The sequence below is a fragment of the Mobula hypostoma genome, chromosome 9 (genome assembly GCF_963921235.1).
Source record: "Mobula hypostoma chromosome 9, sMobHyp1.1, whole genome shotgun sequence".
Classification (NCBI taxonomy): domain Eukaryota; kingdom Metazoa; phylum Chordata; class Chondrichthyes; order Myliobatiformes; family Myliobatidae; genus Mobula; species Mobula hypostoma.
Genome location: NC_086105.1, coordinates 128,722,413 through 128,749,974, shown reverse-complemented (window position 1 = coordinate 128,749,974; position 27,562 = coordinate 128,722,413). Strand labels below are relative to the sequence as shown.

Sequence of the window (27,562 nt, the reverse complement as noted above, 5' to 3'; positions counted from 1 at the left end):
GTTAAGCACAGGGGTGGATTGATCATGCTTTAGGCTTGTGTTGCAGCCAGTGGCATGGGGAACACTTCACTGGTAGAGGGAAGAATGAATTCAATTAAATGCCAGCAAATTCTGGAAGCAAACATCGCACCATCTGTAAAAAAAGCTGAAGATGAAAAGAGGATGGTTTCTACAACAGGATAATGATCCTAAACACACCTCAAAATCCACAATGGACTAGCTCAAGAGGCGCAAGCCGAAGGTTTTGCCATGGCCCTCACAGTCCCCTGACTTAAACATCATCGAAAATCTGGATAGACCTCAAAAGAGCGATACATGCAAGATGGCCCAAGAATCTCACAGAACTAGAAGCCTTTCGCAAGGAAGAATGGGCGAAAATCCCCCAAACAAGAATTGAAAGACTCTTAGCTGGCTACACAAAGCATTTACAAACTGTGATACTTGCCAAAGGGCGTGTTACTAAGTACTGACCATTCAGGGTGCCCAAACTTTTGCTTTGGGCCCTTTTCTTTTTTTGTTATTTTGAAACTGTAAAAGATGGAAATAAAAAAGTAATCTTGCTCAAAATATTAAAGAAATAGGTCTTCTTTAACTTTATGTCTTTTGGAAATCAGGTCATCTTTTACTTGTTTAGCTATTCACAGTAACAGAAATTTTGACCAGGGGTGCTCAAACTTTTGCATGCCACGGTATATCCAAGCGTCACTATACAGACACACAAGCTATCTATATTTATATTTAGTTATATTTTATAAGTATTTATATCTATTGTAGTATTTATTCCACCTGGGTAGCTTCCAACCTGATGGTAAAAATATCGATTTTTCCTTCTGGTAAAAAGATTTTCCCTCCCTCTCACCTTTTCTTCTATTCCCCACTCTGGCCTCTCATCTTTTCTCACCCCCCTCCTCCTCTCCTATCAGATTTCTTCCTCTGCAGCCCTTTACATTTCCTACCCACCTGGATTCACCCACCACCTTCTAGTTATCTTCCTTCCCCTCCCCCCACCTTTTTAGTCTGGTGTCTTCCCCCTTCCTTTCCAGTCCTAAAAAAGGGTCTCAGCCCAAAATGTCGACTGTTTGGTCATTTCCATGGATACTGCCTGGCCTGCTGAATTCTTCCAGCATTGTGTGTGTGTTGCTTATATTTATCGTTCTTCTTTGTATTATTGTGTTCTTTAGCAGTGTGGAGGAACAGAGGGTTCTTGGGGTCCACATCCATAGAACCCTCAAAGATGATGCAGTAGTTGATAGTGTTAGGAAGAATACGATCTATTGGTCGGGGGAATGAGTTCAAGAGCCACAAGGTAACGTTGCAACTCCATAACACTCTAGTTAGACCACACTTGGAGTACTGTGTTCTGTTCTGGTTGCCTCATTATAGGAAGGATGTGGAAGCATTGGAAAGAATGGAGAGGAGATTTGCCAGAACACTGCCTGGATTAGAGAACAATGTTTTATGAGAAACAGTTGAGCAAGCTAGGGCTTTTCTTTTTGGAGTGAAGAAGGATAGAGGCTGCTTGATAGAGGTGTATAAAAGGCATAGATAGAGTGCACAAACTGTGCCTTTTTCCCCCAAGGTGGCAATGGCTAATGTAAAAGAACATACTTTTAAGGTAATTGGAGGGAAATATAAGAGGGATGCCAGTGGCAGATTTTTTTAAAAACACACAGAGAGTGGTAAATGTATGGAACACACTGATGGGTATAGTGAGAAAGACAGGTACCTTAGGGACATTTAAGAGACTCTTAGGTAGGTGCATGAATGAACGAGAAATGGAGGGCTGTGGGAGAGAAGGGTTAGATTGATCTTGCAGTAAGTTAAAGTTTGGTACCACATCATGGGCTGAAGGGCCTGTACTGTGCTGTATTGTTCTATGTTCTAATATGGGTAAATGGGATCAATGTTGATAGGCATCATAACTGGCACTGATGAATTAGGCCAAAGAGCTATACAACTCTAACTCTGACTGTATGACTGAACTGTGAGACAGGTGCTTTTGTTGCAATCAATGAACTTTGCTTTGTGTTAACAAACTTTAAACTGAGTGAGGGTTAGGGATTTGAACATAGAACATAGAACAGTACAGCACAGTACAGGCCCTTTGGCCCACAATGTAGTGCCGACCCTCAAACCCTGCCTCCCATATAAACCCCCACCTTAAATTGCTCCATATACCTGTCTAGTAGTCTCTTAAACTTCACTAGTGTACCTGCCTCCACCACTGACTCAGGCAGTGCATTCCACATACCAACCACTCTCTGAGTGAAAAAACCTTCCTCTAATATCCCCCTTGAACTTCCCACCCCTTATCTTAAACCCATGTCCTCTTGTGTTGAGCAGTGGTGCCCTGGGGAAGAGGCGCTGGCTATCCACTCCATCTACTCTTATTATCTTGTATACCTCTATCATGTCTCCTCTCATCCTCCTTCTCTCCAAAGAGTAAAGCCCTAGCTCCCCTAATCTCTGAATGCATACTCTCTAAAGCAGACAGCATCCTGGTAAATCTCCTCTGTACCCTTTCCAATGCTTCCACATCCTTCCTATAGTGAGGCGACCAGAACTGGACCCAGTGCTCCAAGTGTGGCCTAACCAGAGTTTTATAGAGCTGCATCATTACATCGTGACTCTTAAATTCTATCCCTCGACTTATGAAAGCTAACACCCCATAAGCTTTCTTAACTACCCTATCCACCTGTGAGGCAACTTTCAGGGATCTGTGGACATGTACTCCCAGATCCCTCTGCTCCTCCACACTACCAAGTATCCTGCCATTTACTTTGTGCTCTGCCTTGGAGTTTGTCCTTCCAAAGTGTACCACCTCTCACCTCTCTGGGTTGAACTCCATCTGCCACTTCTCAGCCCACTTCTGCATCCTATCAATGTCTCTCAGCAAATTTTGACAATCCTCTACACTATCTACAACACCACCAACCTTTGTGTTGTCTGCAAACTTGCCAGCCCACCCTTCTACCCTGACATCCAGGTTGTTAATAAAAATCACGAAAAGTAGAGGTCCCAGAACAGATCCTTGTGGGACACCACTAGTCACAATCCTCTAATCTGAATGTACTCCCTCCACCATGACCCTCTGACTTCTGCAGGCAAGCCAATTCTGAATCCACCTGGCCAAACCTCCCTGGATCCCATGCCTTCTGACTTTCTGAATAAGCATACCGTGTGGAACCTTGTCAAATGCCTTACTAAAATCCATATACATCACATCCACTGCACTACTTCCATCTATATGCCTGGTCACCCCCCAAAGAACTCTATCAGGCTTGTTAGACACAATCTGCCCTTCACAAAGCCATGCTGACTGTCCCTGATCAGACCATGATTCTCTAAATGCCCATAGATCACCTATCTCTAAGAATCTTTTCCAACAGCTTTCCCACCACAGATGCAAGGCTCACTGGTCTATAATTACCCAGACTATCCCTACTACCTTTTTTGAACAAGAGGACACCATTCGCCTCCCTCCAATCCTCCAGTACCATTCCCATGGACCACGAGGACATAAACATCCTAGCCAGAGGTTCAGCAATTGCTTCCCTCGCCTTGTGGAGCAGCCTGGGAAATATTCCATCAGGCCCCGGGGACTTATCCGTCCTAATGTATTTTAACAACTCCAACACCTCCTCTCCCTTAATATCAACATGCTCCAGAACATCGACTTTACTCATATTGTCCTCACCTTCATCAAGTTCCCTCTCATTGGTGAATACTGAAGAGAAGTATTCATTGAGGACCTCACTCACTTCCACAGCCTCCAGGCACAGCTTCCCACCTTTATCTCTAACTGGTCCTACCTTCACTCCTGTCATCATTTTGTTCTTCACATAATTGAAGAATGCCTTGGGGTTTTCCTTTACCCTACTCGCCAAGGCCTTCTCATGCCCCCGTCTTGCTCTTCTCAGCTCCTTCTTAAGCTCCTTTCTTGCTTCCCTATATTCCTCAATAGACCCATCTGATCCTTGCTTCCTAAACCTTATGTATACTGCCTTCTTCCACCTGACTAGATTTTCCACCTCACTTGTCACCCATGGTTCCTTCACCCTACCATTCTTTATCTTCCTCACTGGGACAAATTTATCCCTAACATCCTGCAAGAGATCTCTAAACATCGACCACATGTCCATAGTGCATTTCCCTGAAAAAACATCATCCCAATTCACACCCACAAGTTCCAGCCTTATAGCCTCATAATTTGCCCTTCCCCAATTAAAAATTTTCCTGTCCTCTCTGATTCTGCTCTTTTCCATGATAATACTAAAGGCCAGGGAGCAGTGGTCACTGTCCCCCAGATGCTCACCCACTGAGAGATCTGTGACCTGACCCGGTTCATTACCTAGTACTAGATCTAGTATGGCATTCCCCCTAGTCGGCCTGTCCACATACTCTGCCCCATCTAAACCCTTGGAACTAATCAGGTGCCAATCAATATTAGGGAAGTTAAAGTCACCCATGATAACAACCCTGTTATTTTTGCACCTTTCCAAAATCTGCTCCTCTGTATCTCTGCTGCTACCAGGGGGCCTATAGAATACCCCCAATAGAGTAACTGCTCCCTTCCTGTTCCTGGCTTTCACCCATACTGACTCAAAAAAGGATCCTGCTGCATTACCCACCCTTTCTGTAGCTATAATATTATCCCTGACCAGTAATGCCACCCCTCCTCCCTTACCCCCTCTCTATCCCTTTTAAAGCACTAAAATCCAGGAATATTGAGAATCCATTCCTGCCTTGGTGGCAGCCAAGTCTCTGTAATGGCCACTACATCATAATTCCATGTATGTATCCAAGGTCTCAGTTCAGCACCTTTGCTCCTGATGCTTCTTGCATTGAGGTACACACACTTCAGCCCTTCTACCTTACTACCTTTACAATCAGAAATTTGCAAGGATCTTCATTAAAGCTGTTGAAAGAAAATAATACCCAACAGCCATCATCCCCAGTTTCATGTCAACACCTTCACTATCCGACACCTGCATCCACCCATCCCCATCCTCCAGTCTTCTGATACCTCCAGAGCCAATGCTTCTTGCCATTACTTGAACTACATATGCTACAGAATATTGCTGCTTGGTAATCTCACACAAAACTGACACACATCCTATCCCACAAACAGTGCTGATCAATATCTTTCTAGGAACAGAAATATTTTTAAATTATGCACGTACAAACACAATATCATTAATGCGATAAATTAATAGAGATAATTAATCAAGAATTCAAACAAGTTAATCAGGCACAAGGTGCTTTTAACAAATTACATTGACTGTCCTTGATTGTCAACTGAATTAGTTGGTGGCATTTTCACCTCTGAATCAGAATGTTATGGGCTTAAGTTCCACTCTGAGGATCCAAATGCACAAATCTAAGCTGATAATTACTTCTCAACTGTTAAAGCTACACTTACAAGACCTGTGGTTTCCTGGTGTACCCTTCTCCCTTTCTTAGGTGTAACATATGGTGCAGTGAATTTTTTCCCCATTCTTTAGCATTTCTCTTGTATTCAAGAATCAAGATTGTTCAATATCATTTCCAGTACACAAGTGTAAAGGAGAACAAAATAACTGTTACTTAAGATCTGATGCAGCATAAAAAAACCACAATAAGCCAAGGAACACAAATATGACAATAAATATAAATATTCAAGATAGCTTATGACAGGAAATGAGAAAGTAGTGGTAGTGCTTGGGGGAGGGTGGTGTGTGGAGGGGTGGGTTAGAAGCTGGAAGTGTTGATCAGACTTGCTGCCTGGGGAAAGTAACTGTTTTTGAGTCTGGTGGTCCTGGCATGGATACTACCTAGATGATGGCAGTAGGACAAACAGTCCAGGAGGAGGGTGGATGGGATCCTTCATGATGTTTCTGGCCATTTTCCGTACTTTTCTGTATACATGTCCAAGAATGGATGATCATGCTTCCACCATTTTTACAAACGTAGCAATTAGCAGCGGAACGCCACCTATCCCTCAAACCTGCTCTGCCTGTCAATAAGACCATCACCAATTTGCTTCTTTCAGTAAACCGAGGTTCCTTATGTACATACTCCTAATAACCTTCAATAAAAGTAAATCTTTTCAAGATATTTCCTCTATTACTATTCTGCCCATATGTTCCCTCAGATCAAGTTATGTGCTTCATTTGAAAAGACAGATACAATTTTTTTAGAAACATTTAAATTTTTTAAAAAACAATTATAAAAACAACCAACATAATAATCTGCTGCCCATTCAAACATTTGATTTTAATAAAATGCCATCAGTAGCTTCCAAAGTCCAACCCCAAATTCTCAATTATAGAGCAGCTTTATGATGAGTTTTGCCTATTTAATAAACTAGTAGAAAGTGAATTGTATTTTTCCTAGAGGCAGTTACTCAGTTCCCAGATGGTTCATAAAGCCTGTGCAAAGTATCAATTACAGGAAGTCCTATATCTCTTCCTTAGATCAGGATTTCTGGGGCCTTGGTAATCTCTGGCCATAAGGGGTGAGCAGAAAACCTGCTGATATGTTCTTGTGCCAGAACCTGGGAGGTCTGTGACAGCAGAGGAGGAGGAACTACTGGTCTTCAGTTGATTTCTCCCCTGGACTGCAAAACTGAATTGAAAAGAAGCTCAGATAATTATTTTGGCATGTATCCAATAACAGTGCTTGGCACCTTTAACAACATTAAATCTAATCATAAAGGTACATCATCTATTGAAACAAATAATCTGCCAGTGTAGACATGCCGTCTACTTCTCTCCTGTCACAAATCATTGCCATTAATAGTGCATCTGTTAGTAATTTGTCTATTTTTTTGGAAGAATGCCTACCAAAATAATTCTGAGAACAATACTACTTCTTTAAAGCTTGTTGAACTTGAACTATATCTATTTTATGTGGAAAGTTCTGTGTCAATGATATACTTACTTGCACACTCAGGACCTGGATTAACTTGAGATGAAATAACACAATTCTACTACTGGCTCTTATTGTCCATTTGGGCAGAGAATCAACACAGAATATTAGCTCAACTTTCAATAGTAGCACAGAGCCAATGAGCTCTTTGTTCTTTGCAAATGCTGAAAATAACTTGAGATTAACTTTACTAGAACGCTTGATAAAGGATTAGGTATTTCTTTTTGAAGTTTACTTTCCATTGGTTGTAATCACAGTTTGATTGTTATAAAGACGAAGGTCTAACTTCCTGTGAAAAACCCCACCTACAATACAATATACGTTTGTACATAATGGTTTTCAATGACTGTGAAACTTTAAATATGAAAAATATTTTTATAAGTGTGGTTAACACAAGCAAGAAAATAATCAAAATAATAAACAACAGCTAAAACTTAGGTTAACATAGTTCTGGCAACACTAACTCAAATTGTGGGCTTAGGCCCCTGCGCTACTCGCTTTATATCTATTATTATGTGGCCATGTACAGCTCCATTGCTGTATTCGAGTTTGCTGACAACACCATTGAAGTTGGCCAAATCAAAGCTGGTGATAAATCAGGATATAGGAAGGAGTGGTGCAACCTCTCACTCAATAACTGGAAAACCAAAGAGGATATTATTGACAACAGGAGGGAGAAGCCAAAGTAAGAACCAGTCCTCATTGGGGGATCGGAGGTGGAGAGGGTCAGTAACTTTAAATTCCATGGTGCTAACACATCCTGGGACTAGCGTACAAGCACCATCACAATTGGTTGCATCACGGCCAGGTGTGGAAACACCAATGACCAGGAACTGAAAAGGCTACAGGAAGTGGTGGATACAGCACAATCCATCACAGATAAAGCCCTCCCAACCAATGAGTACATTTGGTTGGAATGCTGCCACAAGAAAACAACATCCATCTCTTACTCTTATATTCAACACTCCTACCAATGAAGGCAAGTATGCAATTACAGTCTTTATAATCATATCAACTTGCATCGCTACTTCTAGTGAACTATGGATCTGGACCCCAAGATCCCACTGTACTTCAATGCTATTAAGGGGTCTACCACTAACTGTTTATTTTCTCCAATAATCTGACCTCCCAAAGTGCAACATCTCACACTTGCCTGGATCAAACTCCATCTGCTATTTTGTCTGCCCACTAATCTATATCCCACTGTATTTTGTGATGGTCCTTTCCACTGTCTACAACTCCACCAGTCCTGGTGTCATTCAATTAGCCAATTCACTCATCTACATTTTCATCCAAATCATTTGTACGTATCACAGACAACAGAGGTCTTTCAAAGTCATAGATCTGGTGGGCCAAATGGCCCCAACTAAGTTGAAAACAATCAGATGATTTAAAAGAAAAACAGAAGATGCTGAAAAACGCAGCAGGTCAGACAGCATCTGTGGAGAGAGAAATCTTTTAGATAAATGATCCTTTTCAATGGTTTTACTTAACATATTTTCAACACCTGTAGTACTTCGCTTTGAATTAAATTTTAAAGTTAAATTACTATCTTCTCCTTAGGACTTTTAGCGCAAAATTACTTAGTCTCAAATTTCAAAGTGAATTTTATTACTCAACACATCAAGAGAATAGTAACTATAACAGGATCAATGAAAAATCAGAGTGCAGAAGATAAAGTGTACAAATGAAAATATAAATAAATAGCAATAAGCATTGAGAATGTGAGATACTGAGATAAAGAGTCCTTTGAGATCATTGGTTGTGAGAACATCTCAATGATGGGCCAAGTGAGTGCAGTGATCCACTTTTGATCAAGAGCCTGATGGTTGAGCGGTAGTAACTGCTCTCGAACTTTGTGGTGCAAGTCCTGATGCTTTTCTACCTTCTACCGGATGGCAGCAGTGAGAAAAGAGCATAGCCTGGGTGGTGGTGATCTCTGTTGATCTTGGATGCTGCTTTCCTGCAATGGTTTGGAGGGCTTTACCTGTGATGTACTAGGCCAAATCCACTACCTTTTATTCAATTTTCCATTCAGAGACACTGGTGTTTCCATACCAGGCTGTAATGCAGCTAGTCAATACACTCTCCACTACACATCTATAGAAGTTTGTCAAAATTTTAGATGTTATGCTATATCTCCGCAGACTCCCAAGGAAGTAGAGGTACTGCCATGCTTTCTTTGTAATTACACTGACGTGCTGGGCCGAGGACAGATGCTCTGAAATAGTAACACCCAGGAATTTAAAGTTGCTAACCCCCTCCACCTCTGATCCTCCAATGAGGACTGGCTCATGGACCTCTGGTTTTTCTCTCCTGAACTCGACAATCAGTTCCTTGGTCTTACTGACATTGAATGAAAGATTGTTATGCCACCACTCAGCCAAATTTTCATTCTCTCTCCTGTATGCTGATTCTTCACCACCTTTGATTCGGCCCACAACAATGGTGCAATCAGCAAACTTGTATATGGTATCAGAGCTGTGCTTGGCCACACAGTCACAGGTGTAAAGCAAATAGAACAAGGGGGATAAGCACACAGCCCTGTGGTGCACCTGTGCTTATTGATTAGTTTTGAGGGGATAATGGTATTGAATGCTGAGCTGTAGTCAATAATTCTGATAGTTCTACAAGTTTTCTGGAATAATTAAATGAAATACACAATCTAGCTCTGTCCAGTTTGGCAATGGACTATTATTTCCCCTTCAGAGGTGCTGCTCTGCATGCATCCCAATCCTAAATGATCGAAAATTAATGTTAGAAGATTAAGTACTTTCCTTGTCCAGGGAATCAATGAACTTTAATGGTATGATTGGATACCAATGAAGATTTTTACCATATTGCTTAACGTAAAACACATTGATCAATCGGGTAACTGAAACACACACAATTCTTCAATACTGTACTGCCCTCTAACATAAAATAACCTCCTAAATTAAATGGCCCTTCCAGAAAATACATGAAAAAAAGAACATTTTAAATGTAACAAACAATTAACCCAGGTTACATAGATTTTTTTTTGCCAGTTCTGATATTTGCCATTTAAAAAATAAATCAATCATGGGATTCAGAAAGTAGCTGCTTCCAACATTTGTTGCCCAGCCCTACTTCCCTTGAACTGGGAAGATGGGCATTTCGGAGAGTACTATGGTCACTTACGTTGCTGTGGATCTAGAATCAAATATAGGCCAGCATATTCCCTTACCTAAAGGACCTTAGTGAAACCAAGACGTACCTCATTATGGGATATAAATACAGTTGATTCTGGTTAATTGGGACAAATCAGGACCAGTACATTTTGGCCCAATTAAGCGGCAGCCCCAATTAGCCAAGATTTCATGGAAATGTTAAAAAAGTATTAAAAAAAAGATAAGTTACTGTTTAATCAAGTAACAAATATGTATTTAAATGAAATGCAGAACAAATTAGAACACTACCTATACACTACAATACTATAAAACTGAATTGGTTTCTAATAGTTATTGACAGAGGAATTCATCCAGTGCACACTGCTGTGTCCTTATGACTGACTGTAAATGAACAAAGTCAGCACAGACAATGGACTGCCTTCATACAATGCTTTCGACAATTGCATCCTCCAAATCCATTTTCATTGTAATATTCAAGATGATTGGTAATACCTTCAAGTTCATCGAAATACATAACTTGAAGTAGTGAAATTGTTTTATTTTCACTCACAGCCATTTCTGGTGTCTTCAAGCCTGAATGCTTGAAACTGCAGTGAGCAAAACAGTTCTGAATTATCTTACTGCTTATCTCTCGCTAACTATTAGTAAAAAAAAATCACTGATTTTTGATCACAAACACATGCATATGATGCTATTTAAAAACTGCATTTGTGACTAACAGCCACATAAGCACATGCAACTGATGCTGGTTAAAAACTTTGGCAAGTCCCTTGCCCAAATTAAGTGGCATAGTGTCCCAAATAATCAAAGAAAATTCCGGCTATTTTCTCGGTTAGGTTTAGTTCTTTAAGAGTTGTCCCAAATAAGTGGCTGCCCCAATTAACTAGAATCCACTGTGTTGGGGGAAAAAATCTGTACAATGACTAGTTTTTTTTAAAAACTTCTATCTTCGCAATGTTTTAACAAATATGCGTCCTTACAAGAAATTAAGATAGATTTTGGACTGCAAAGGACAATCCTTTGTAATACAACAGCTGGGTGTGTGTTTAGCAAGTTTCCAAGATAAATAGTTAAACATTCCTACTGGGGAAAAAAAGTTATGAACACAGGGAATCATCACGTTTTCCACAAAGTTTTTAAAAAAGTATTGAAATCAATTAATGAGAAGCAGCAAAGTAGGGTCAACATCAGTGAACTTAATTATAGTTATATTCCTTTAAAACAGCAGGAGATGGTGGGAAAGATCTCTGCTGCAGTATAGATCCATAGCACAGAAATTTTCAAAGAGGACACTGCTTGGAGGTTTTTTTAAAAAAAACTCAGCAGCTCAATGAAAACTGGTTCCTACTTCATTTTTCTGTGACTGGTAATTTTAATGTCATGTTGCTTTACAATGTTGATGGGGAAATTATGTTTCATTACTGCCTCAGCAATAATTTATAATTTTAGAGATGACAGGCTTTATCTCAGATCACCCAGATTTACTTGCGATTTTGTATTGATTTTGACAATTTGAAATAAATACCAGGCCATAGTCATAGTCGGCTACGGGAACTCAATAGTTCCAAGGATATTCAACATCTAGAATGCTACACAGCCTGGGCAACATCAGCAAGATTACGAAGTACTTTTGTGCCTTAATCAATTATTGTGGGCAGCTGTTCAAACCTACTGATTTTAATGAAAAATCTATGAATGGTGAACAAGATTAAAATAATGCTCTAGAACTCATGCAGTACTATCATTGGGCTGAGATGACTAGCTATCACCAAACACAGTAACTTTTGCTTGTTCAGGTATGACTCCAACCAATGAAGAGATTGTTCTTAATTTCCATCAATTTCAGGTTTATCGGGCACCTTTCAGTGGCTACAACCTTAATGTGAAAAACAAGTCATTCTGACCTCATCTCTGGAATTCTCACCTCATGTTCATATTTGGATCAAAATTGTAATTATAACTGAAGACAAACAGGGGCATGGGCCATCTGAATATCTATCTATTAAAGGAAGTTCATGGCTACACATCCAAGTTTGCCTTGAAACATTAAGGATCAGTGTGTGTCACTCAAAGCCAACAAATTTAAATTCCTGCACAAATTCCTAAACAAACCTAAGTGCTTCTGGCAGAGCACAAACAGAATTTCAGGAAGAAGTTATCAGTAACTAAATTGGGAATAGTCTGAATACATGTCAATTCACTCACTGCATTGAGTCCGTTTTGAATATAGCAGATGCAGCACATCAAAGCAATTTCCCAGCGCTTAGTAGGTACCAATATTCTAATGGCATCAGCCAAGGAGAATCTATCTTCTTAAACTTGGAGGACAGATACTCTTCACTTTCAGAAAGATGATGCCCAGACCCATTAGAAACATAGAAAACCTACAGCACAGTTCAGGCCCTTTAGCCCACAAAGCTGTGCCAAACATGTCCTTACCTAAGAAATTACCATAGCCCTCTATTTTTCTGAGCTCCATATACCTGTCCAGGAGTCTCTTAAAAGACCCTCTCATATCCGCCTCCACCACTGTCGCCAGCAGCCCATTCCACACACTCACCACTCTGTGTAACAAAACTTACCCCTGATATCTCCTCTATACCTACTTCCAAGCACCTTAAAACTGTGGCCTCTCATGCTAGCCATTTCAGCCCTGGGAAAAAGCCTCTGACTATCCACATGATCAATGCCTCTCATCATCTTATACACCTCTATCAGATCACCTCTCAATGTCCGTCACTCTAAGGAAAAAAGACCGAGTTCACTAAACCTATTCTCATAAGGCATGCTCCCCAATCCAGGCAACATTCTTGTAAATCTCCTCTGCACCCTTTCTATGGTAGACTCAAAAACCCACTTCCCCATGTCACATGGAGAAAGCCAAATTAGTTAACTACGTAGTTGGCAAATCTGAAGGGGAATTTGACTGTGGAATTTTTCCTCCTTTCAGCTGTTAAGCAATTGTTGTCACCAGACGGCAGGACTGACAGTGATATAATGATTTATTAGCTGGATAGCACTATCTACAGGATGTGGTTGAACACGAACATAATTTTTCCATCGGTGCTATGGTAAAGTTTGTTCTTCATCTTCAGCTATGCATGCACCACTCCTGGTATATCTTATAACCCTTATTGAACATAGATTAGTCAGATGGCTTGATAATAATGTAAACAGGAGGAATATGCTACATTCAACAAAGAGCACTGACTCATCAGCAGAACAATAGGAATGGGTGGTAATCAGTAGGGTGCAAGAGGAGGATAAAAGTGTACAAGAATTAGTGGGTACAATACAAAAAAGGCCATCAACTACTGGGTCATCATTCAGAAGATGACTGGTGTCCCAATTTTCCAATGCAGCCCATTTTATGCAAAACTATTCATTACACCATGCAACACAAAGTGGTGGGCTTACTAGAACAGTTTCCCCCACTGCATCTATCTCCTTTGCCAGCAGAGATGCAGAAACTGAAGAAAATCTGCTGTTCAGATCCTCAGTGGCTGGAAGGCCTAGGTCATGGGTAACAATTGGGAGTAAAAATCCCCAGTTAACATTGTGACAATAATACATCAATACCATGTGTACCTTCTATATCTACTCCAATGGCATCTTTAAAATAACTTAGACTGGAGATCAATCTTGGGGAATTTTATGCTCTCCAAACTTCTGCGCTTACCTAAAGCCATTTTATTCACTTTTGATGCACATTTGCAGCTTATATTTTCCTCATAATTCTATCTACTTACAGCAAAATATAACAATGCAGAATATTGAAGACGAGTGCTGCAGAGTTATAGAACATTGCTCCATCTTAAATCTGTGGGAGGCAAAAAAAACTGTAGACACAGCTATTATTCTTTGAGGAAGTTGCTTTGTGAGTATTAGTCTAGTGGTTATGATACTTAGTGGTTCATACATCATTTCCTTATAAATCACTGGCAATAATTCAAAAATGATGTGCACAAGAATCAACCACATTGCTTATTTATCCAAGTATGAGCTAAGTCTTTCACTGTCCCAGTTATGTTCTGCTGACTACAATAATCAGCAATAGTAAATGTATTTTGGTGCAAAGATTGCGTCAGCATTCTGGTAGCCATTTATTGAAACTATTTTGACACTCTCCACAGAGCCCAGCATCCAAGTGGTAATGACAAGGCTGGAATATTTACATTCATGTTCACTCAGAACTGCTAAGTGGATGATCCATTATGGCTTCCTCCTGACATCACCCCCATTGCAAAAACTGTCCTCTATCCATTTGATTCACTTCAAGTGATAGAAGAACCATGAGCACTGGATAAAATATAGGCCCTGACAACCTGACAATGTCTCAGCTATAGTGGTGAAGATTTGCATTCCAGGACCAGCTATGCATTTAGCCAAGCTGTCTAGCATAGTTACAATGATGGCATGTTCCTGATCATTTGGAAAAAAAAAACATACTGTTCACAGAAAGCAAAAAGACTAATTACTGAACAATCAATCTACTCTGGAAGTTGCCATCAACAGTTCTATGATGTGACATAAAATTACTAACACACTGCAAACAAAGGTCCAATTTGGATTTCAATAGGCTCCAGACCTTATCATAGCCTTGGCCCAAAAATACACCAAAGAACTGAATTCCAAAGGTGAGGTAACAATGATTACCCTTTATATCCTGACAGTGCCTGACCAAAAGCGGCATCCAGGAACTCCAGTAGAGTCAGACTCTCAATAGCTTTGAGGAAAAATGTTCCAGTGGTTGAAGTCATATCTTGCTTGAAGAAAGATTACTGTAGTTGCTGGAGGACATTCATCCCAGTCTCAGGACATATTTTCATGAATTGCTTAGGGCAGTAATTAGGCACAACTATTTTGTTGCTTTATTAATGATCCAGCTTCCATCATATGCTGGGAATGTTCACTAACAATTACACAATATTTAATTGTATTTGTACTTCCACAGCACGCCTACATTCAGAAAAACCTAGACAATATTCAGGCATTGTCTGAAAAAGATTGCAAGTTGTTTAATGTCATTTTCTGTACACAAGTTTAAGGAAAATGAAATAATTGTTTCTCCTGATCTGATACGATACAAAAACACAAAAGATAAAGAACGCAATAATAATAGTAATAAAATGCAAATATAAACTCATAAGATAATTTCTATACATATATTAATTCTATGTTAGTAAAGTGATGGTAGGCTGTATATAAGGTAGCTAATGGTAAATAATAAAAGTAGTGGTGAAGTTGGTGGGTGGAGGTGTTGATCAGCCATACTGCTTGGGGAAAGTAACTTTTTTTTTTACTCTGGTGGTCCAAGCATGGATGTAACATAGCCTCCTCGCTGATGGGAGTAGGACAAACAATCCATGAGCAGGGTGTTTGGGATCCTTCATGATGTTACTGGCCCTTTACCAGCACCTTTTCGTATACAAGTCCCTGAGAATGGGTAGGCAGGTGCCAATGATGTCTTGACTACCCATTGTAGTCTTTTTGTCTGCCGCAGTGCAGTTTCACACCAGGCTGTGATGCAGCTTGTTAGGATCCTCTCTACTCCATATCTGTAGGATGATGTGAGTATGGATGTGCAAAGTCCAGCTTTTTTCAGCCTCCTCAGCAAGCAGAGGCTTTAGTGAGCTTTCCTGACTGTGTAGGATGTGTTTTGGGCCCACGAGAGGTTGTGCATATGAAGTGCAATACAGTTGACATAAGTGGAGGGGGGGGGGCGTGCATGTGGTGCGAGTTCTCCTGAAATCAATAACCATCAAGTCAATAACTGTCTTGTTAACATTGAAGAAGAGATTCTTTTCCTGGCACCAGGCCTCAAGCTCTTCCATCTCCTCTCTGTAGGCCATCTCATTGTTGTTGGTGATGAGCCCCACCACTGTCATGTCATCAGTGAACTTGACAATGTGATTTCTTGGGTGTTTGGCTGTGCAGTCAATTGTGAGCAGAGTGTACAACAACAGGCTTAGCACACAGCCTTGGAGGCCACCCGTGATGAGGATGTTGGGTAGGGAGGAGTGATTGTGCATCCTGACTATCTGAGGTCTGTTCGTTAGGAAGTCCAATACCCATTTGCACAGTGGTGTACTTAGACGGAGGCGAAGGAGTTTGTTCACCAAGGTCTGTGGGACAATTGTGTTGAATGCCACGCTGAAATCTAGAAGCAGCATAAGTGTCCTTGTTTTCTAGGTGCCAGGGCCAGGTGTATGACAGATGTTATGGCATCTGTCATAGAGCAGTTCTGTAGATAAATGTATTGGTGAGTGAGTGTACAATGCGACAGCAACAGAGTTTTTGATACGTACCATATTGGTAGATTGAGGTCACCACTAAATGAATACTCAATATGAGCAGCTACAAAAAATATTGCAACTATTAAAGCAGGTTAGGTACCAAATGGCGAGTGATTTGCCTCCAAAAGCTCCAAAAAGGCATCTACAGGGCACAAATAACAAGTGTGATGGAAACACAAGGAATTCTGCAGATGCTGGAAATTCAAGCAACACACATCAAAGTTGCTGGTGAACGCAACAGGCCAGGCAGCATCTCTAGGAAGAGGTACAGTCAACGTTTCAGGCCGAGACCCTTCGTCAGGACTAACTGAAGGAAGAGCTAGTAAGAGATTTGAAAGTGGGAGAGGGAGGGGGAGATCCAAAATGATAGGAGAAGATGGGAGGGGGAGGGATGGAGCCAAGAGCTGGACAGGTGATTGGCAAAAAGGATATGAGAGGATCATGGGACAGGAGGCCCAGGGAGAAGGAAAAGGGGGAGGGGGTGGGAAAAAGCCCAGAGGATGGGCAAGGGGTATAGTCAGAGGGACAGAGGGAGAAAAAGGAGAGTGAGAGAAAAAATGTGTGTATAAAAATAAATAATGGATGGGGTACGAGGGGGAGATGGGGCATTAGCGGAAGTTAGAGAAGTCGATGTTCATGCCATCAGGTTGGAGGCTACCCAGACAGAACATAAGGTGTTGTTCCTCCAACCTGAGTGTGGCTTCAAATTTACAGTAGAGGAGGCCGTGGATAGACATGTCAGAATGGGAATGGGATGTGGAATTAAAATGTGTGGCCACTGGGAGATCCTGCTTTCTCTGGCGGACAGAGCGTAGGTGTTCAGCAAAGTGGTCTTCCAGCCTGCGTCGGGTCTCGCCAATATATAGAAGGCCACATCGGGAGCACTGGACGCAGTATATCACCCCAGTCGACTCACAGGTGAAGTGTTGCCTCACCTGAAAGGACTGTTTGGGGCCCTGAATGGTGGTGAGGGAGGAAGTGTAAGGGCATGTGTAGCACTTGTTCCACTTACAAGGATAAGTGCCAGGAGGGAGATCAGTGGGGAGGGATGGGGGGGATGAATGGACAAGGGAGTCGCGTAGGGAGCGATCCTTGTGGAAAGCCGGGGGGGGTGGGGAGGGAAAGATGTGCTTAGTGGTGGGATCCTGTTGGAGGTGGTGGAAGTTAATATGTTGGACCCGGAGGCTGGTGGGGTGGTAGGTGAGGACCAGGGGAACCCTATTCCTAGTGGGGTGGCGGGAGGATGGAGTGAGAGCAGATGTGTGTGAAATGGGGGAGATGCATTTGAGAGCAGAGTTGATGGTGGAGCAAGGGAAGCCCCTTTCTTTAAAAAAGGACATCTCCCTCGTCCTGGAATGAAAAGCCTCATCCAAGAGCCGATGCGATGGAGAGGGAGGAATTGCGAGAAGGGAATGGCATTTTTGCAAGAGACAGGGTGAGAAGAGGAATAGTCCAGATAGCTGTGAGAGTCAATAGGCTTATAGTAGACATCAGTACTGTCTCCAGAGACAGAGACAGAAAGATCTAGAAAGGGAGGGAGGTGTCGAAAATGGACCAGGTAAACTTGAGGGCAGGGTGAAAGTTGGAGGCAAAGTTAATAAAGTCAACGAGCTCAGCATGCGTGCAGGGCCAATGCAGTTGTCGATGTAGCAAAGGAAAAGTGGGGGACAGATACCAGAATAGGTTCGGAACATAGATTGTTCCACAAAGCCGACAAAAAGGCAGGCATAACTCGGACCCATGCGGGTGCCCATAGCTATACCTTTAGTTTGGAGGAAGTGGGAGGAGCCAAAGGTAAAATTATTAAGAGTAAGGACTAATTCCGCTGGATGGAGCAGAGTGGTGGTAGAGGGGAACTGATTAGGTCTGGAATCCAAAAAGAAGCGGAGAGCTTTGAGACCTTCCTGATGAGGGATGGAAGTATATAGGGACTGGACATCCATGGTGAAAATAAAGCGGTGGGGGCCAGGGAACTTAAAATCATCGAAAAGTTTAAGAGCGTGAGAAGTGTCACGAACATAGGTAGGAAGGGATTGAACAAGGGGGGATAAAACCGTGTCGAGGTATGCAGAAATGAGTTCGGTGGGGCAGGAGCAAGCTGAGACAATAGGTCTGCCAGGACAGGCAGGTTTGTGGATCTTGGGTAGGAAGTAGTAACGGGAAGTGCGTGGTGTGGGAACTATAAGGTTGGTAGCAGTGGATGGGAGATCCCCTGAGCGGATAAAGTCGGTGATGGTGTGGGAGACACTGGCCTGGTGCTCCTTAGTGGGGTCACGATCGAGGGGTAAATAAGAGGAGGTATCCGTGAGTTGTCGCTGTGCCTCGGCAAGGTAAAGGTCAGTACGTCAGACTACAACAGCACTCCTCTTATCAGCGGTTTAATAGTAAGGTTAGGATTAGTGCGGAGGGAGTGGAGGGCAGAGCGTTCGGAAGGAGTAAGGTTGGAATGGGAACAAGGTGCGGTGAAGTCGAGACGGTTGATGTCCTGTCCGCAGTTAGCAATAAAGAGATCCAGAGCAGGCAGAAGACCAGAGCGGGGTGTCCATGAAGAGGAAGAAGGTTGAAGACTGGAGAAGGGGTCATCGGTGGGGGTGGAAGAGTCCTTGCCGAAGAAGTAGGCTTGGAGACAGAGACGGCGGAAGAACAGTTCCGCATCATGGCCAACGCAGAACTCGCTGAGGTGTGGGTGAAGGGGAACAAAGATGAGGCCCTTACTGAGGACAGAGCGTTCTGCCTCCGACAGTTGAAGGTCGGAGGGGATGGTAAAGACCCGGCACGGATGAAAGCTGGGATCGGAGGGGGGAGGCTGAGGGTGTCAGTGGAGAGGGGAGGGTTGGGGTGAGAGGAAGATGGAACCTCTGAGGGCCCAGGCGCTGACGGTGGGATATGAGGGAGACGGGGTTGCAGAGTGGTGGTGGGGGAAGGGGAGACGGGAGTCACAATAGCAGCACATAAACACCCGGCCTGGAGTTCAAGGCTGGAGTCGCAGTTGGTTGTTGCGCAATCGCTTTGAAGGTGTCCATGGTCGTTGCTGGAATCCGGGTTTTGAATATGCCCTGAGGTGTTGGAGCCGGCGAAATCAATGGCAAGGCCGTAATCTGAAGTTCATGCCTGCTAGCGTCCGGGCCAGCAGGCTCTGGGGTCTGCAGATGTAGGATCTTGCGATTTTTGCCTAACATGACAAAGTCAAAAAAACGGCGATTGCAGGCATGGATCGACGGAGGATGAAATAACGGGTAGGACCATTACAGACAGTGAAGAAAGTGTCCCGAAGGTGTGGAAGGGTCTGGGATAGGGACACCAAATACCTCCTCATGGCGGAGAGGGTCACTCTTAGAGCATGACGTGAGGAGTGACGAGAGGCAGAGTCAATGAAATGTGAGTACCTGGGATCCTCAGAAGGTCCAAATTGAGAAGCTCGGAAACGAATCCAAAAGCCAACTGGAGTAAGTTGGCGACGGAGGCACGGCCTCCTCTACTGCAAAGATGAAGCCACACTCAGGTTGAAGGAACACCACCTTATATTCCGTCTGGGTAGCCTCCAACCTGATGGCATGAACATTGACTTGTCTAATTTCCGCTAATGCCCCACCTCCCCCTCGTATCCCATCCGTTATTTATATACACACATTCTTTCTCTCACTCTCCTTTCTCTCCCTCTGTCCCTCTGACTATACCCCTTGCCCATCCTCTGGGCTCCCCCCACCTTTCCTTCTTCCTGGGCCTCCTGTCCCATGATCCTCTCATATCCCTTTTGCCAATCACCTGTCCAGCTCTTGGCTCCATCCCTCCCCTTCCTGTCTTTTCCTATCATTTTGGATCTCCCCCTCCCTCCCCCACTTTCAAATCTCTTACTAGCTCTTCCTTCAGTTAGTCCTGGCGAAGGGTCTCGGCCTGAAACGTCGACTGTACCCCTTCCTAGAGATGCTGCCTGGCCTGCTGCGTTCACCAGCAACTTTGAAGTGTGTTGCTTGTAGTGTGACGGAATACTCCCCACATGCCTGCTCACGTTACCGGCAATGCCAAGATCCCAAAAGATGAATTAAAATGAGAAAATAAAAGACAAATTTGAAAAATTTTAAAACCTTTCAAGAAGAATTTAAGGAAGAGACTTAAAAATTGGAGTTGTTCTTTACTGGGTTGAAGTAATTGTTTGGCATTGCACAAATACCAGATCATTAAAGGGGATCTTATATAGTTAAGTACAAATTATAATATATCACTGTTAGTTTAACATTTTTAAATCCGTAATGTTCTTTAAAGAAACTAGCTGGTTAAAGGAAGCCAGCTGTTTGTACAAAGCAATAGGTCAATAAGTTCTGGAGATTCACAGCTCAGAATGGCTTTTTTCCATTTTAACTTCCTGGCTGAATTGTAGATTATTAACTGTGTTTTGTAAATTCCCTGTTATTTTTCCTGAGACATTTGGACCAGTATTTCACTTTAAACAATAAAAGCTAACCATGGGGGGGGAGAGAAAAAAGCTTCAGAACATTGTAGCTGGAAGCAATCTACGGTGCATTTAGCTGATGATGGCTCTGATACTGAAAGTAACAGAGGAACCAATGAATTCAGAAGATGGAGGTGGTTTTCCTTGTGACACCCAAGGGGATTGCTTGCTTGTTCCCTGTAATCCTGGTGAATTCAGCAATTTTAAACTGTTGATACTATGGCCTAAGTGTACAGCATGAACCTCCACATGTCCCCTTACGAATTTGTTCATGTCCCCTCACGACTTTGTTCATGTCCCCTCAGGCTATATTGTTACCATAGATGTTTTCATTCAGTCCTGTGAACATTTCTGTTCTCTTACCCTGATCGTGCAGCCTTGTTTTCCACTATAACTACAAAAATACAATTGGTAATTACGCCCTTTGACAATTTGTATAACTTTTAATTTTTAAATGAAATAAAACAAGTCAGCAAGAATGTTGGCAGCAGTTTAAAAATGCTCTTTGTAAGTTGCAATAGAAATATAAACACTTGGTGGACACAAAAGGCATACAGGTTCCTACAAATCAAAAGTTCATGCAAAACAAGTTTTCCCTGGAAAGACTGATGTTACATTTAACTAGTTCTGAGCAATTTTATTGACAGATCTAAGGCCTTTACAAATGACATTAATCTGTTTAGGATCTTTGATCAACGTTTCTGAACTTCTTAACTGTTTCAGGAAAAGGAAGCCACACTTTGATTTTGTTATTTGAGTGTAAAACTAACTTGCTCATTTTTTTAAAAAAAACTATTCAAGCAAAGTCCTTTACCATATAACACATCACAGGTATGATTTTCATTTAATTAATATACTTACAGAACATGCTTACAAGATAATATTAATCAAATAAGTAGCAGGAAAGTTTATATTATCTAACAGCAAAGGTTATCATACTGTAGATCTGGTCACTGAACACACCCCTACTCAATGTTTCTGTTTCCTCCCCCAAACAACTGACAGTGCAGGCCAAACTACAACTACGGTCTTCGGTGAATCTAAATAATCATTTTTGTGTGAACACTTCAAACTGTTTACTCCAAACTAAGACATTTGACTTTAAAGCAAAAGAAAAGACAAACATTCACCTGATTTAAATTTACTTCGTAATACAATGGTCCTCTTGGGTTCAAGCAGAGCCATCTGCTAATGCCTGAAATCCCACAGAATCACGATATTTTGCTTTTGATTTGTAATTTAGTTCCATTGAAATACACAGAAAATATGTCAGGCATCCAGTATGCACACCAAAAGCCTGTTACAGGACTGCAGGAGTCTGCTTTTGAGAGGCAAACCAAGACCTTGCTATCGTGAGAGTACCAATCAGAGCCGCCCCGGTGCAGAAAGCAGTCAGTGAGTCAGCCCCCTTCAGGAATCCTGCCAGACACCAATTATCACAGGAACTGCTGCTTTTGTACTCATGATCTTAAAGGTCCTTGTGGTCTGTAGTTCCAAGAGAAAGATTAAATCATTGCTTTCTTGTACTGGCACATAAGCCAGTTAAGCTCTTACAAAAATGTCAATTTTCATAAAACTGCTTCAGCTTCTATCCCTCACAATAAGTTGAGAGGTCATGGCAGATCCAGTTTACAGCAAGGCTCACTGGACTGACAGCCAGCAATGAAAGCTAGGCATGTTAATATTGCAAAAGAATCTGTACGTTTAATGCTTGATCAATCTGGCTTCTATTATGCAATCAGTGCCTGAGCTTTAATAGCATTTAAATCTCATTTCTGAACCAAATGGTTCAAGCTTAGATTGAGAAATGTGATACCCAGCAAGCTGATCACTGCTTAGTCAGGAGAAATGCATGTGGTTTCAGAGTGAAATTAGTCAAGCTGGACACAATCATAACTATAATCTCCCAATAAAAGTGCACAGGATTAACAGAAGAGGCACTGTACAACTTGAAACAAATTTTCTTGTAAACTTTTCACATTAGTTAGGCAAAAATAGTTAAACAATCCATTTTCATACCATTTTTATATTTAGATTCACTCTGTTCACATTGCAAGTGAGATCATGAGCCCAGTAAAAACTGTAAATTTTCTAATATCTACCGCACTGGCCATCTATCCAGTATAGCGACCAAAATAAAAAAGAAATTGGAGTAGAATTAGAATAAAGAAAATTGGTTGGTTATCATCTGCAGATCGCCAAAATATTTTTTCTCTGAACTGAAGTATTTATCACACAAATTTTAAATTAAATACTATTATTTAGTAATGGTCAGGTTTTCCAGCAGGAGCAAAGATAAAACTGTTACCGCTTGAGCTCACTACACTATAAAGGTAATGTCTGGAATACTCAAATGCGAAGTTACATACTTTGATCCAGAAGTCATTCTCACTGATTCCACCAAGCTGCTTTACAAGCCTCTTCAGCATAATCTTGAGAAAGCAGTGAACTGATAAGAACTTCAAGTATTCACAAATTATATTCTGTGTAAAAATGCTTTGAAAATTTAACAATTTATAACATGAAGCCGGAGAATTTTTAAAAAAATGGTGCAACCTGCAATTACTTCAAAAAATTCAAACTATAAATTTATTAATATTATTCTTTTACAAGTTTGTGATATTTCAGCATCTACTTTAAAAATTAGAGGGGAAACCTTATGGAGGGCATCAAATCATGAGGGACATTTATAGGGTGAGAAACTTGAAAAAAGAAAAGGCTATACACATACAAAATGCTGGAGGAACTCAGCAAGCCAGGCAGTAGTTATGGTAAAGAGTAAACAGTCGTCATTTTGGGCTGAGACACAGCCTTAAATCTGCTTCATCAATCAATACGATCTGGGCTGATCATCGGTCTCATCCACCTTCCAGCTCAATCCTCATCTTTCAATTTCATTAATGGCCAAAAATCTATCAAAACACAACCTTGAATATATCAACAACTGAGCACCTACAGTCTCTCTGGAGTGGAAAGTTACAAAGATGCACAACTCCTGAAGTAAACAAATTGCTCCTCAGCTCAGTTCTGAATTGCTGACCCATTATCCGAAAATGATGTCACTTGCTTTAATACATTCTCCAACCCAAGGAAATATCTCTCAGCATCAACCCTCCAAAACCTTTTGTTTCAATGAAATCATTTTTCATCCTCCTAAACTTAATTACAGGCACAAGATGTTCTATGTTACTTCGTTGAACAAGCTGACACCCCTGGAATCAATCTTCCACTCCTTCCATGCATATCCTTCCTTTGTTGCTGAAATCAAAAATGCCGTGCTAAATGTATTTTAAAGTCCCCTAAAAATTCAGCATGATCTCATACAACTGCACTCCAAATTACTTATAATAAAAGCCAACACACCATTTGTCTTCATAACCTCACACTGTACCTGACTGTTTATGTGCATCAAAACAATGGCTTTTTAAAAATGTTTTCCACTAATATATTTAGACAGACTTTAGAGCTCTGCTGATTGTTAGAAGGCCTGAATACAACACATCTATATTAACTAATATATTGGGATTTCCATAATGATGCAAGCAAAGATACCACATTTTAGCTGAGTATATTAACAGGAAGCATTTTCTGTTTTGTGTTGTGAAAAACAGAATTCCATAGGCACGAGGTAATAGTCCTTAAACTGGGGTATAACTATGACCTTATGCTTTTCAGGATTGAATTGAACCCATAATGAATGTTTGTCTTTCATTCATGTGGTGTTGTCTTATCTTGACAATCTGCAAATGGGAGGAGTGATTATTTACCTTGCCAACCAGGTGCGATTTTTCAAAATATTGCACATTTTTGAAATAGAAGTTACTTCTGCTGTACAATACTATGCAAAATTAACTTCACATCAATCAAGGCCATGACCTTTTTAAACGCGGTAACGTGGTACATAGAACACAGTACAAGACAGGAACAGGACATCTCAGAGACAGTCTGGATAACCCTTGATCTTAACCCTGTTTTCTTCTACAATCAGACTCAATAATCAAGAAAAAAATAACCACTTTTGAGCAGGTAAAGGGCAAAGAAAATGAATTGAAAATAATGCTAAATTGATCAAAACTAGTTGTAACTTTTTAATAGTGAAACACAACAAAGAATGATAGGTGAACAGTAAATGAATTATATCAATTGGTTAATAGAGTGCTAATAGGAAACTACCATTTATAAATATTACGTATCACAATGGCAGGCTCATTTAGTTCAGCACCTGATAAAGAGTGAAAATCCATTCATACTCTGTTAAAAGTTCCAATTTTCCACGTTTGCTGTTATGCAATGAATTAGCTCTGCATTCTTCAAGCTAAATTTCATTATAATCAAGGAACAGACAGCACTTATGGCAAAACAATAAATAGGAGAATCTGTCACAAAGCCTCAAACTTGTGACAATAATAACCATTTCCAAGTCCAGGCAGCTAATGTTGTTTCTTTGTTCAAGTGTGATAGGGATGATCCTGAAAACTATAAAGTGCTGAGACTCGTGTCAGAGATAAGGAAACTAATGGCGAGGATTCTTAGGAATAGTGTTTGTGATCATTTGGAGAAGAACGATCTAATTAAGGGCAGTCAGGGTGCTTTTGTAAAAGACAAGTCATGTTTGATTAATTTGATTTCAGCTTTTCGAGATGACAAAGATGATTACTGAATGCAGAGCAGTGAATGTTGCAAGTATAGACTTTAATAAAGTATTCGACAGTCCCAGATGGTAGGCTCATACAGAAAATTAGGATATACGGGATCCACATTGACTTAGCTAAAAGAGCCCATAGTGCATGCCTTGCCCAGAGTGTAATGTGTAATGTTGAATGGGACTTATTCTGGATGAAGGTCTGTGACTAGTGGCATTCCACAGGGGTCAGTACTGGAACCTGTTTGATTGTCATAAACATATAATAATTTGGATGCAAATATAGCAGAGTGGTAGTAAGTTTGCAGATGACACAACAATTGGTGGTTTTGTGGATTGCATAGAAGATTATCAAAGAATGCAGCCAGATATACAGTAGTTCAGTTGCAGATATGAGCAGAAGTGGCAGATGGAGCTTAATCCAGGCAAGTCTGAGGTGCTGCACTTTTGGAAATACAACACAAGGGGAGAATAGAGAGTTAATGGCATGATTCTTAACAGTATTGATGAACAGAGGGCTCAGGTACATGGCTCTCTAGAAGTATCTGCTCAGGTTGATCAGGTGGTAAAGAAGGTGTATTGCATGCTTGCTTTCATCAGTTGAGGCAGAGTTCAAGAGACAGGAAGTTAATGTTACAGCTTAGAGTAATGTATTCAGTTCTAGTCACCTCCTTATAGGAAGGATGTGTAGGTTCTGGAGAAGGTGCAGGAGAGGTTTTGTCAGGGTGCTGCCTGGTTTGGAGGACATCTGCTATGAGGAAAGGCTGGACAATCTACGGCTGCTTTCTCTAGAGGGGCAGATGCAAAAGGGATACCTGGTAGAAGTTTATAAGATTATGCTAGGCATGGATAAAATAGATAGCCAGTATATTTTTGATAGGATTGAAATGTCTAGTACTAGAAAGAATGTATTTAAGGTGACAGGAGAAAGGTACCAAGGAGATGAGTAAGGCAAGCTTTTAAAAATACACAGGAATGGTGGAGGCCTGGTATGCAATGCAAGGGATGATGGTAAAGGCAAGTGGGTAGAGGTGTGTTTAAGAGACTCTTAGATAAGAACATGAATATGCAGAGTAAGGGAGGATATGGTCAATGTACAGATAAAGGGGATTAGATTAATTAGAAGTTTAATTAGTTAGGCACAACATTGTGGGTTGAAGGGCTTGTCCAATGTTTAATGTTCTGTGTTATCACAGATACATTTTCATCTGCAACAGGGTAAGTGTAATTGTGTGATGGGCTGTTTTTCCCAGCATTTCAGAGGAGCCACCTTGAAGGATACAGATGCATCATTCCTGGTACTAGGTAATACTTATGCTTAACATTTTGTTGACTACTCCCCACTTTGGAAACATATGTGGCAAAGGGTGGCATGTTTTAAACAATTAGATAATATGTTTTGGGTAACGTTTCTGGCAATGGGTCATAAATCAGCAAAAGCTGCCTTTAAAATAGAGATGAGGAGGAAGGGATTTCTTTAGCCAGAGGGTAGTCAGTCCGTGAATTTGTTGCCAAGTCACTGGGTATCTTTAAAGCAGAAGTTAATAGGTTCTTGATTAGCAGCTTACAAGAAGCAGCCAGGAGAATGGGGTTGAGGGAGAGAATAAATCAGCCATGATTGCATGGAGGAACAGACTTGATGGTGTTTGATTCTGATTTTTTGATTCAACATTTTTTTTGGAATTCAAAGAGGCATAAAACATGTTGCTTCATGATTGTTTTATTAAGTGCTAATAGAACAACAGGAGTCTAGGAACAAAGAAGGAAGGAAGGGAACGAATAAAGACTGAAGATGACAGGCTTACATGCTCAGCCCTTTTTATTCCATAGATAAGAAACATTCCATTCAAATTTGTACATGAGAATTAGCCCATATTCAAACAATGTGATACAAGAGAAGCTTCTAGAATTGTATAGAATTGTAACCACTAGAGGAATGTACATACTGTGATGACTAGGAAACATACAAAACAGTTACATGTACATAAGTTATATAAAATACAAGTAGATAATTAATAGTTAAACTGTAAAGAAAATGACAATTATATACCAACAATGGGCTGAATGGTCTAATTTTGTTCTGATGTCTTATGCTCTAGCAATCTGACACCAAATA

The 27,562-nt window shown here is 41.1% G+C and overlaps 1 protein-coding gene across 6 annotated transcripts in view; it reads right to left on the bottom strand.

Moving 5' to 3' along the window:
• mrtfba (myocardin related transcription factor Ba) overlaps positions 1-27,562 on the bottom strand; it is a 248,290-nt gene that overhangs the window by 86,706 nt on the left and 134,022 nt on the right. The window contains exon 1 of one of the 6 annotated variants that reach the window (XM_063059105.1): positions 21,935-22,325. The exons of the other annotated variants lie outside the window; for them this stretch is intronic. Within the exon in view, the coding sequence (XP_062915175.1) occupies positions 21,935-21,989 (55 nt within the window). The 5' untranslated portion in view covers positions 21,990-22,325. Of the gene's footprint in view, positions 1-21,934; positions 22,326-27,562 lie in introns of those variants that run through there. 6 annotated transcript variants of the gene reach the window in all.